A 13,300-nucleotide genomic window follows, 5' to 3' on the forward strand; every position below is an offset into this window, starting at 1 on the left:
TCTGCCTGTGTCTCTGCCTCTCATGAATAAATAAATAAAATCTTAAAAAAAAAAAGATCTTCCTAAGTACTCTATACAATGCTCCATGAATTTGTTTTCCAGTCTGGCTGGTGGTTAACAGGCAGTGCGTTTTGGGTACTGTTCCCTCTAATTTTTTTGGATGGTCTTTCCTTGGCAGCTTCCTCTCATAAATGCACTGATCATAATTTAGATGAATACTTCAGAGACACCCTCTACAGATCTCTGGGGTTCTCTCTCTGTGCACCTCTTCTTTAGTCCTCTGTCCTATGCCTAGATCTCCTTGGATTCTCAGTTCTGTCTCCTCAATTCAGGGTATCTGCTTGCTCTGCCTCAGTTCTCCCTTTCTATGCTATGGCCTCAAGTCAGAAGGCTGGACAGTCATAGGGCTCAGCCTGTTTGCTTCCTGCCTCTTAGGGATCATTTTCCTTTGTTGTCTGATATCCAATGTCTTGAAAACTGTTCTTCCATGTAATTGTGTTTGTTTTTAAATTTTTTTGGTTATTTCAGGTGAGAGGGTAAATCTGGTCCTTGTTACTCCATCTTGGCCAGAAGTAGAAGCTCCACATATTTAATGCCAGACTACTAGTCTATAGAGATTATTTTTGTTTTCCTATTATTCTCTATTATAAGATAAACTTTCATAACATATTTTTCTTTGTACTAGACCTGGCTGATCCTAAAAATCACATGGGAACCTTTTAAATAATACTGTCTTTTAAACTCACTTTTTGGATTTAGAGTCAGGAAGTCTGGAATGGAGCCCAGAAATCTGTATTTTTAACAAGTTCCCTTGGTGAAAACTGGTCTTGAATTTGAGATGATTAGGGGTAGGGGGACTGTCTTATCTTCTTCATTAGAGAATAACACTCTGTTGGAAAGCTTCATGAAAATATTTGAGCCTTTATAATTTACATTCTGAATCTGTACAATTCCACAAAATGTAACTTTGCTTGGTTCATATTTTACAGTTCTTAGAAGTGGTAGGTAAGCAATGTGAAAAACTGGTATATTAAAATGTTTCTAGTCCCAACATTTAACTGTAATGTTCAAGTTTCATTTCCAACTTGTATATTCAATCAGCATGTACAGTTACCAAGAGAGGTGTTCCTGGAAAAAGGCTGTAAATTAATGTATAACTCAGATCTAATTTCATAAGGGAAATGACAGCATGAAGGGGTTTCAGCCTTGAAATTAATAAATTAATGTATTAATTCAAACAACATTACTGTGATTCTGTTATGTGGACAAGCACTCTGCTAGGCACCTAATGAATGAGACTATTCATTAGTGAATAGAAAATAGTGATGAGACAGACAGGGGCCTCTCATGACTAGGGGGAAGTAATGGGAGTGTATCACCCTTGCAGGGTGAATCTAACATAATTGGACACGTTATAGGGGTCCCCAAAGCAAAACAGATCACATAGGCATGTCTTGCACAGTAATATAATGCTTTTAATAAGACAATTTGCTAAGCAAACGAAGCTGTATTAAATTTAACAGAGAACTGTACTCTATTATTGAAAATATCCATTTTACAACAAATTATTCCTATTTTTATGGCAACCAGTCAGAAGGAGAACACATACCTTCAGTAGGATCAAAGAACAGAGAAGGGCTTTTTTAAGGAGACTTTTAGGGGAGACTCAAGGCCATTTTATGCTTTCTGAAAAAAGTAACCCAGGGATATGCTTTAATTCAGTCTATGGTGTTTAGGTAGTGAGCCTCCATACAAAAGATCAAACAAATGTCATCAGGCTGCTTTAGAATATGATGATCACAGGACACTTCTGGGCCTCCTTCTTGTGGTCCCTTCCAGCTTTCCTGTCTGTTTTGCTTGGCTGAACGACACCCCTTCTCCTTGCCTCTTGGACACAGTCTTCTCTCCTCTATAGCTTTATCCTAATTGTTCTTGTTTAGCAAACTGTGCTAAACTGCATATTTACTTACTTAATGTTGGCAGTCCTGTGGAAAGTGAGCTCTGAGAAGGGGCTGTGTCTTATCTGTCACTACATCACTGGCATCCAATACAGTGATCTGTGCATAGTAGGCACTTAAACATTTGCTAAATGAGTGGATGGACATATAAAATGAATAAGTGGATATTAGACTTTTGGAGCTGGGTGTGATCTTGGGGGTCATTTAGTCAAGTATGCTTCTGGCAGTAATTGCTAAACAAAGTATGAGCAGACTTGAAGTGATCTGCCCAAAGCACCCAAAAGTTGCTACTGCTTGTGCTCTTAAGCCGAAGGGTTGTTTGGATGTCACCAAAAAGGGGTGAAGTGACTTACAGGTCCCCTTCCTGCTGCAAGTGCTGGGTAGTACAGTAAAAGTGGCAAAGATCAGTACATGAGAATTACAACCTGAAACATCTAGAGTTCAGAGTTCTCTGGAAATCGTAGTCAGAGAAATCACTGCTTTGTAGCTCTTCCTTTAATCTGGAAAGCAACTGGGCAACTTTCTTAAGTAAGGAATTTGTGTTTTCTATACCCCAATATCCATTTTCTTTGCTCTGAGGGAAAGATATGAATGTGTAAGTTTGAATGCTTCCCCACCCCAAAGATAGGATTCTTCCCCCAAACATGGTACTTTTCCAATAGCCTTTATCTCAATGGGTAGCATTACTATCCATGTGGTTGTGAACATATAAAGCTTAAGGGACATCCTTGGTAACGGCTTCTCCCCCAGTCCCCTAGTCAATCTCTTATCCAAGTCTATTGATTTTGCTCTTTTGTTCACTTCTTTCCATTTGGTATCTGTGCCTCTAGCTCCTAGTTCCATCTGCTCTCCCTGGTCCAGAGGCAATAACCTCTTCTCTGGTCTCCCTACGACCTCTCTCTAATCTATTCTCCGGAGAGAGTCTTTCTAAAATGCAAATCTGATCTTCTCTCCCTGCTTGAAACTCTTCAAGAGCCTCTCACTGTTTTTGAGATAAAGAACAGAATCCTTAACATGTCTTTCAACATTCTTATGTCCTGATCCTGCCAGGCACTGTTTTCTATACTGCAAGCCATGGTGCCCCCTTTCCACTCTGAAACTCTGATAAGAGTCTTTCTTATTACCAGGATTTGGCACACTTGGTTGGCCTGGATGGTCTCCACTCTGCCCTCCCACCTCATACCCCACTTTGCTCAGTTAATACCACAGAGCCTTTCCCTCGATATTCCCCATCTCCCAGGATTTTGTGAGAATGAGGCAGGCTCAGCATCAATTTTATTCTGATGCTGTTCCTATACCTGGAGAAAATGAATCCACTTAAATTAGTGTGAATGGAAGGAATATTATTTTAGTGACATCACTCAGTTCTTTGAATGCTTTCCAAATTAGTCTTCCTCTCATTTTGTTAAAGGCAAATATCTTATAAAAGGATGCTTTTCACAATGTCGTTAGACATTTGCTTTTTCAATACCAGTATTTCAAATTGTGCCTCAGAGGTTTTTACTGGAGTAATGTACCAGGTATGTCCTTTTTTGGTGGAGCTACAGAGCATTTGTGAAAGGAGAGGTGGGGGGTGGCCTTAGGCATGGCATCAGGTAGAAAAATTCTGGGTGCAGGTTGGGAGGTGGTGGTGGAGGAGCTGGAAAGGGAAGGCTTTTAAACTATCCCTCCCCTCCTTCCCTCTTAGTAGTGTAGGTTGAAGTTGCTTAGGCTGGGATTTTAGAGTCTAGAAACTTTCTTTTTCTACTTACCATGGGCTCATCTGTGTTCTTTTGGAACTGGACCAGGCGGACTCTGGTCACATTCTCCATATCCATATCTCCGTTTGCGCTTTCTGGAGAATCACCATTTAAATAGGGAGAGGTGGGAGGAGGTGTGACCCTCAATGCTTCATCGCTGTAAACTTCATGTGCCACTACATCATGAGTCTGAAGTAAGGCCTGGTATTTTATGAAGAAAGTAAAATATTAATAAAAGTACTATTTCAGCAGAAATGTGTTATTTCAAATGCAGGCAGACATAATGCAGTTTCAAACAATTTAGTAGAAAGAATCATCTGTAAATAGAGGTGGCAGATTTGGGCTTAGGCTTAGGATGGGAACAAATTTTTTTATTTTTTTTTATTTTTTTTTATTTTTTTTAGGATGGGAACAAATTTAAAAAGAAACAATGCAATAATTGGTGTTTTGAACAACTATCTTTCTGGGTGGTATTAACCAATAACTCTTTTGTATAACCCAAAGGATGAAGATAATTTATAATATGACTTAGTAAAAGAAATGAAAATACACACCACTGTGCCTGAAAAAATGTAGTTTTTCAAAATCTCACATATGATATAGAGCTCAAAGTCTAAATCTATGTAATGTTTTTGTTTTTATTTTTTGGAGCACTTGCTGAAATGAAAAATAAGATGACAATTACTATTACGAATGGTTTTGCAAAGTCTGTTAACAAAGAAGTGATTTCTTTGTATTGATACCTGCATATGTCATATCTTGGTGAAACTGGATAATAAGGATCCCTGGTTTCCCTAAAAGAGGATATTTTTCTACTTACTGTACTTTTTTGTGTCATCATAAAAGTTTTCATAGCCACGGATATTTGAACATTTCTACTTCAAAGAGAATTTTATGGCTGAATATCAGTACGTTTGGAGCTTTGCACAGATTATATTTTCTTGTGTGTTAACTATAAACTCAGTTCTATTTTCATCTGTGATCTGTGTGGTAATGAAATATCCGGAGATAATGAAATGCAATTAAAATTGCTTTAAAAGTAAACCCTTAGCATCTCAAATTAAGTGATTTAATTAAAAAGCTTATCAAAGTCATGACTTGGCTATTTTAATTTTAAAGGCATGCATACAAGGCAAAAATAAAAAGGTAACAATGCAGTAAAATCATAAAGAAGGTGATGCTGATCTGTCATCAACAAAGCATATGCTTGGAGCAATAAATGCATTTGGATTACTAAAGGAAATGGCAGCTAGTTTCAAGATCTTAGAGGGCTGGTCTAAACTGTGGTCTGGGTGAGGGGGCATTAAGCAGTGCAGAGCTTTGGAGCAGGGCTCCACACAAGCTCTAGGGACCTTGGCTGCCGAATTGGCCTCCCTCCTTTAATTCTTATCCCCACCAGAATCCATTCTCTGCACATCAGCCCCAGGATGTCTCAAGTGCATATCTGATCATATTTTCCTGCTTGCAGCCACTTGGTGTTGCCCTACTCCAATCAGGAGAAAATCTGGACTCCTTACCATGGCCTGGAAGACCTGACTTGGTCGTCTGGCCTCTGTCAACCTCTGCTAGCTCTTCTTCTTCTTCTTCTTCTTTTTTTTTTTTAAGATTTTACTTGTTTGAGAGAGTGAGAGAGCATACCCACAAACAGGCAGAGGGGACAGAGGGAGAGGGAGAAATAGACTCACTGCTGAGCAGGGAGCCTGAAGTGGGGCTCGATCCCAGGACCCTGAGATCATGACCTGAGCCAAGCAGATGCTTAACTGACTGAGCCACCCAGGCGCCCCTCTCCTAGCTCTTCTCATACCAGTCCCTCCCTTGTTTGTTGTATCCCAGCCATGATGGCCTTACTTCCATACTTTGATCCTGCAGAGCTCCTTCCTGCCTCTGGGCCTTTGCATTTGCTCTTCCCCAATGCTTGGATGTTCAGACGGCTGGGTTCTCTCAGATAACAATTCTTAGCTCACGTGTTAAGTCCTCAGAGGGACTTCGCCCTGGCTACCTAAAGTAGCCCCAGCTTTACTATCATCTCTGCTCCGTTATCCCTTGTTTTTCTTCATAGTTATTATTACTATATGAAATTACCTGGCTTACTTGTTTACTGTCTGTCTCTAGTCCACCTATCCATCCTGTACCCCACTTATCCATCCTGTATCCCAGCCCCACCTGAATGGACATCCCACGAGGGCAGGGACCCTGTCTGTTCTATTCACCACCATTCTTAGTGTCTGGCATCATGCCTGCACACAATAGGCATTCACATATTTGGTGAGCAAATGAAAATGTTTTTTTCAGCATCTATCTAGGTATTCAGAAATTATAAGGATTATTTATTATTTCTGAAACCATTTGCTAATAGCAATGCATATACTAACTTCTCTCTGACTTCAGAAAAGCAAAATAAATTAAGGCTTCAAAGGTGGGTAAGTTGTGAAACATGGGGATGTCTGAGCTTTAATGATTTTGAAAGAAAAAAAAGCTAAACCTTAAGAAAAGGCTCTTATTTGGGTAAATGTTAATTTCTTTACTCAGCTTCTGTCAAATCTGAAAGATCTACTGGTCTCAAATGGTCCTATATCATCCTGTGAACTGCACTGAGGTGACTTAGCAACTTACAGACAGGCATTGTCTGTTAAAATGTACACGTTTCTATCTATGGGAAGCACACTGCACAGCACAGGGCAGTTGACAGGAGGTTAACCTTTCTGCCGATGGGCAGGTTCCTAATCTATTCAATATTTTGCTGAGAACTTACTATGTGCCCTGCACGTGATAAGACACTATGGAGGAGGGATCCCTGGGTGGTGCAGCGGTTTGGCGCCTGCCTTTGGCCCAGGGCGCGATCCTGGAGACCCAGGATCGAGTCCCACATCGGGCTCCCGGTGCATGGAGCCTGCTTCTCCCTCTGCCTGTGTCTCTGCCTCTCTCTCTCTCTCTCTGTGACTATCATAAATAAATAAAAAATTAAAAAAAATAAAAGAAAAAAAAAGAAAAACAAAGACACTATGGAGGAAACTAATAATGTTCATTAGCTAGCATTTATTAGACATCAAGCACATGTCAGGCACTGTGCTAAGCATGGTAATGTACATCTACGTAAGTTTTCCAACTCTGTGAGTTTGGCTCAGAGAGTCAGAGTTCACAGAGCTAGGGCAGCAAGGCTGGAGTTCAATCCCAGGTCCATCTGAACCCAGAGCTTTCACCAATTTTATTGACATAAGACATAAAGGAGAATTAATTATAACCTGGGGAAACATGGCCTACATATGTGAAACAATCAGGAACAATATTAAGGGTAATTAACTCCCGATATTTGTGATTTCTCAAACTTGAGGATACTATGAAGGCCTATAGTCTCTTCATTTTCCTGATCTGTGTGAAACAAATAACAACCATTAGATGAGACCACAAGTTCAATGAGGACAACAAAGCTGAGCTGAGATGTGCTCATTCACTAGTGAAGGGACCTGCTCCAGCAGGCTTCATGGATTAGAATGTTCTACAGGTGAATACGAGCAAGTGTAGAAGGAATCTCAGAAGAGAAAGGTCAATGTGGATGGCAGAAATGTTATGAGACTTTGACAGCAGAGGCAGGATTTGAGCTGAGTCCTTTGTTTACACACCTAAGTTGTAATAATGTGCTCACCCACAGGTGGAGAGCATGATTTGCTGTAACCCACTGGAGAGAGCTGCTGTCATAGGGGAACCAAGTGAAATACTATCAAGGATTATACTTGATTGAGTTTAGGTTCAGGGCTTGGGTGGGAGAATTAGGGTGAATACGGTAATTGGCTCTTTCTTAGTCCTCACTTTGAGAACAAAATTCTGTTTTGATGGCTGGGTTAAAGTTTTAAAAACATTGTGTCATAGTAACTGGCATGATACATCTTTTATACTGTGACTGTTATTTGAAAAATTATCACCTCAATAGTAGTAATGAGATCATAGCTATGAAGTCACATTGTCTCCCAAGGGGCAGCCACCTGGATTTTCCACTCTTCCCATATAGTACACATATGCTGATGTGGTTAATGTTCTTTTTTAGATCTTAAAAAAAAAGTTTTATTTATTTAAGCAATCTCTACCCCCAATATGGGGCTCAAACTCATGATCCAGAGATCAAGAATCACATGCTCTACTGACTGAGCCAGCCAGGTGCCCCTGATGTGGCTAATTTTTTTGTGTTTTTTTTTAAAGATTTATTATTTATTTGAGTTGAGAGAGTGAGAGTGAGAGAGAGAGTGGGTGAGAATGAGTGAGGTGGAGGCAGAGGGAGAGGGAGAGAATCTCGAGGACACTCTCTGTTGAGCACAGAGCTTGATGTGGGGCTCAATCCAATGACCCTGAGATCATGGCCTAAACTGAAATCAAGAGTTGGATGCTTAACCTACTGAGTCACCCAGGCACCCCATGTGGCTGATGTCTTAAAAATGTTATATTCAACATGAATTTCCATTTGTTTTGTTTTTTTTTTTTTTTTTTTTTTTTTTATTGGTGTTCAATTTACTAACATACAGAATAACACCCAGTGCCCGTCACCCATTCACTCCCACCCCCCGCCCTCCTCCCCTTCCACCACCCCTAGTTCGTTTCCCAGAGTTAGCAGTCTTTATGTTCTGTCTCCCTTTCTGATATTTCCCACACATTTCTTCTCCCTTCCCTTATTTTCCCTTTCACTATTATTTATATTCCCCAAATGAATGAGAACATATAATGTTTGTCCTTCTCCGACTGACTTACTTCACTCAGCATAATACCCTCCAGTTCCATCCACGTTGAAGCAAATGGTGGGTATTTGTCATTTCTAATAGCTGAGTAATATTCCATTGTATACATAAACCACATCTTCTTTATCCATTCATCTTTCGTTGGACACCGAGGCTCCTTCCACAGTTTGGCTATCGTGGCCATTGCTGCTAGAAACATCGGGGTGCAGGTGTCCTGGCGTTTCATTGCATTTGTATCTTTGGGGTAAATCCCCAACAGTGCAATTGCTGGGTCGTAGGGCAGGTATATTTTTAACTGTTTGAGGAACCTCCACACAGTTTTCCACAGTGGCTGCACCAGTTCACATTCCCACCAACAGTGTAAGAGGGTTCCCTTTTCTCCACATCCTCTCTTGTAATCATACTTTTGAATTGCAGTTAAGTAGATAACTCTGGACCTTCTTCCACAGAAAGGTATCTCATCTATTTTGAGTTCTGTTTAGTATTATAACTGCCTAACTATAGGTGCATCTGTTCATCACTTTATTATAGGTTATTAATATAAAAGAGCTCTATTGATGGCAATAAAAAATAAAACAAATTGCTATAATTTCTCTTACTATATCCCCATTTTCCTTACAGTAGAAATGAACAAAGAAAGTTTAAAAGTTCTGCATTGTTGAGAGATGGAATTTTTCCAATAAATCACCTAGGTTCAGATAATTCTTTTTTAGTGAAAACTCACTTCAGGTTGAGTTCTCTGTGGTTTAAGTAACATATACAGTTCCAGTAACTTAAGAATTACCCTAGCAGGAAGCAAATCCCTTGTGTGATGATTTGCAACCTTAGGATAGCATCTTTATGACTGTGGCATGAAGTAAACAAAGGGGATCTTGACTTATTTCATATTACCTGATACTGTAATCTTAACAATCTGATATTATATGAGTAATGACACATCTGATGAAGATGGCCACATCTTATGAGGACTATTAAAAATTTCTTTTGAAAGTGAGGTTTTTGGTTCTATGGATGTTTAATTGGTACTCACCATGAAATGAGGTTGTGTTAAAATACGCTTTAGTTCCTTTGCATCATTATTCTCAGGGTAACATGAAATTTCTTCCAATACCTAAAAAATAAGCAAGATGTATAACAGTATAAGCAGGGTGCCAGCTTTAGAAAATATAGAATTCTTTTAAATGAAAAATTATGAATAGATTTTTGTGGCAGACAAAACAATTACTTTGGAAAAAATTCATCACTTTATTAAAGGTTATTAATATAAAAGAACTCTATTGATGGCAATAAAAAAGTAAAACAAATTGCTATAATTTCTCTGACTATATTACCCCACTATAACCTGAAAAGTTGTTGAAAAATATAAAACAAAATGACAAGTCCACAATACATATTTACTATAGGTATAAGTAAACTTAATTAATTTAATGGGAAAAAATCTCTACAAATCTTTTTCCAAACTCGCTATCAAAATGAATCTGTAATAAAAGTTAATAGCCACATTTTTTATATTAACAAAATGGTTGATTCCTTTTAGAAAGATTAAAATGACACAGGCTCAAATAAAAACCATTTTAAGAAAAGAAACACTTAAGTAATTTTCCTGCAGCCCTGGCAGAGTCAGTGTTATTCTCCACACATCTCACAGAGAGAAAACCATGCCTCTGCCAATAGCTGCTAGCATTAACTGCCAGGAATCCAAGAGAACAGTTAAAACAAAATACAAATAACAACTGAAAACTTCTCTTTCCACTCAAAAAGTTATGTTACCATCAGGATGGAGTTTAACCATTTAAAATTTGACTATGTGACAGGAGACCAGGGGTAAGCCTCTCTCTGTATTTCCCCCCGTGCCCCCAGAGTAAACATACTGTTGCGGTTCGAACTATAGATGGTTGGACTCACAGAGTAGTTAGTTATACACATTGCACTCAGTTTCCAAAGTTGAGCAGCAGGACTGGATGTCAGGGGCATACAAGTCATCCAGCCAGAGGTACCTCTCACCTCGAGGATCTTAGAGAATCTTAATACTGGGGCAGGAAGGAGCATTAAGAGATCACTTAGCCTAAGGCTTGGATTTCACAGGCATACCTCAGTACTACTCAGTCACTTTCTCAGGGAAGAAGGAAAAAGACTAAAACAAACACTCCAGGGTTTTTTTCTTATCTAAACAAACCCCTAGCAAGTGCTGGTTATGCTGTTAATTCATATTGTTTAATGAAGATAAGCAAACTGTGTATTATGCTTTGAGTTTTTCTACCAGTGAAAGGAAAGGATGAAACCATGTGTTCTCTCTGGTCCCCTGCTACTCACATAGTCTGTAATTTTAAACAGCAAGGTGTGGTCCTTTAAGTCAGAGAGAACTTCTCTTCATTGGTGCCCCTAACTGCATGGACAGGCCCAATAGCACACACCCATGGTCTTGTTTCTCAGTGAATGAGATAGTTTCCAATGCAGGTGCGTCATTTCAAATCTGGGAGGGAAGGGATTCTGTCTTTCATACACTTTCACTTAGTAGTCTCACTGTATAAAAACTGTTTTTAAAGGGAAATGTTCATTTGCATACAGACTTTTATAACATCAAAAAGGGAAGGGAAAAAAACTATGTGTCTAACAATGGAGGAATTGACAATTCATTATAATTTAGTAATAGCAAAGAAGATTTGTGCCATCATTAGAATTTATATTAATGAAGACCAACTATAAACACTGGAAAACGATTATATAATTTTAGGTAAGAAAAGATATATTTTGATTGCAGCTCTATAAAATGTATATGCAAAGAAATAAAAAATAAAATTTATATGAAATGATAGTGATTGGAAGTGTATATGCAGAAATGAAAATTACTGCGTTAGGGTGATGGGATTTTGGATGGAGTTTTATTCATCCAAACTTTCTGCGATATCATGTTTCTATAATAAAAAAGTTGGGGCGCCTGGCTGGCTCATTCTTTAGAGCATACAATTCTTGATCTTGGGCTTGTGAGTTCGAGCCCCATGTTGAATGTAGAGGTTACTTAAAGAAAAATAAAAACACATTAAAAAAAGTTAAAGTTGGTAACAGATACAGCCATGTACACTAGCCGACAATGTATAAAAATGACTTCTTTCTGAACTCAGTATACTTAATTGCTACAGATATTTATTTAACTTCCAAACACTATCACCTTAAAAAAGCAACTCAAATTTTCATAGTCCATTTCCACCAAGCACAGTAAAATTACTAATTTTTTTAAAAAAGAGAAGTACAATTGATATATTAATATGTTCAAGTTTATGTAGCAGAATCAGAACTAGAAATGGAAGCAGTGTCACCCCTGAGGATTGTCTTTCTTTCCTGTATGTAAAATGTTCAGTGATAAACTTAGAAATACTAAATCTGATTGCAATGGTCCAATTGTGACTCCAAGGAAACAACCTCTGTCTATGGCAGCAGCAATGTTTTCAATCAAGGTAGCAAATATGACACCTGGATACATTTACAAAATATATCACTTACCTCTTTGGCTCTCTGTACTGCATCACTCGGAGGATTCCTGATTTGTGGTGAAGACTTTGTGTTAATTTTGTCATACAGCTAAAAGCAAAGAAGAAAATCCAATCAACACGCATAATTCCTTGCTAAAAGTTCAGAGCTTCATGTTTATTATTTCACTAAACAATACCTCCCTCTGACAAACGCTGGCTGATGATTTCAGTGATATCCTCCCATTAATAATGTCTTACTCATTCAGTGAAACTTGTTGCAAGAGCAGTCTTACGCGTATCGTTTTAGAAAATCATCTTTAAATAGATGGTCCAGGATCCTGTCACTACAGCAGTTTCCTTTCTCATTTAAAATCCATCACTATTTCAGAATTGCAATATTTTTTTTTGCCTCTGGGAGAAGCAGCATTCAATAACAGGGATACAGAACAAAATGAAAGAACGCTTTCTGGCCAAGACATGTCTGAAAGAATTCTCACCAAAATCTAAATCTTGGGAAAGGGCAAACCCAACTCCTTCTAGGAAGGAATGTTCTCACAAAAGGTTTATGCTTGTTTCACCAGGGCTGTTTATTAACAGTATCAGTGCTGGCATCTCTCAGCAAGAAATTAAGGACATGAACTTTTTCCTTTTGAATTTGCGAATTCACAGAGCATAAGACAGTGAGAAGACTCTAAATGTATTTTGAAAACCCCACAAATCTAACTGATGCAAAATTTGACTTTCTGAAAACAATTAATTCAATTCTTTAAAGAAAAATCTCTGGAGTGGAAACGCAATTAAAATATTAATTCTACCTTAAGCCAAATGGCTCATTTGACAGTCTGCTGCGAAACATTGGAATGGATTTTGGCCAGTCTGCCACGTCTATTTCCTAATTTCTCTAAAATAGGAGGTTTTTTTGTTTTGTTTTTTTGTTTAGTTCTTTTTTCCTTCTTCCTACTATGCACCACAATGCTAATGTACAGGTCAAATACTGACTGTATACATCCTTCAGGTTACGGTTAGATTTGTTTATACTGATGCAAGATAAAGCCTTATAATTGTGTTTGGACCATACCACACATAAAAATGCCTTATGATAGATACATAAACTAATTACAAAGATGCCCAATGAGAACAATATGAAGATAGAGCAGTGACCATTTTTAAATAATGGCCTGGAGAAAGTACTGCTAAATCAGAGGTTAAATGCATAGTATAAGTAGTAAAGTGTTGTTTAAAATATACAGTTGACCCTTGAATAGCATGGGTCTGAACTGCATGGGTCTACTTGTTACAGGTTTTTTCCCCCCTCAATAAACACAGTACAGTACTTTGTACTTTATGTTCTCTTCCTTATGATATTTTTTAAAGATTGCCCCAATTACAAACTCATTAGCACTGAGTAC

General features: G+C 38.3%; 1 protein-coding gene across 12 annotated transcripts in view; it reads right to left on the reverse strand.

The window, feature by feature from the left end:
• CASK (calcium/calmodulin dependent serine protein kinase) overlaps window positions 1-13,300 on the reverse strand; it is a 350,654-nt gene that overhangs the window by 49,426 nt on the left and 287,928 nt on the right. For all 12 annotated transcript variants that reach the window (XM_038587210.1, XM_038587220.1, XM_038587216.1 and 9 more), the window contains 3 exons: window positions 11,923-12,000; window positions 9,452-9,532; window positions 3,710-3,898 (listed from right to left, as the gene is read on the reverse strand). In XM_038587210.1, the coding sequence (XP_038443138.1) occupies window positions 3,710-3,898; window positions 9,452-9,532; window positions 11,923-12,000 (348 nt within the window). The remainder of the gene's footprint in view (window positions 1-3,709; window positions 3,899-9,451; window positions 9,533-11,922; window positions 12,001-13,300) is intronic.

The sequence above is a fragment of the Canis lupus genome, chromosome X (assembly GCF_011100685.1).
Source record: "Canis lupus familiaris isolate Mischka breed German Shepherd chromosome X, alternate assembly UU_Cfam_GSD_1.0, whole genome shotgun sequence".
NCBI classification, from domain to species: domain Eukaryota; kingdom Metazoa; phylum Chordata; class Mammalia; order Carnivora; family Canidae; genus Canis; species Canis lupus.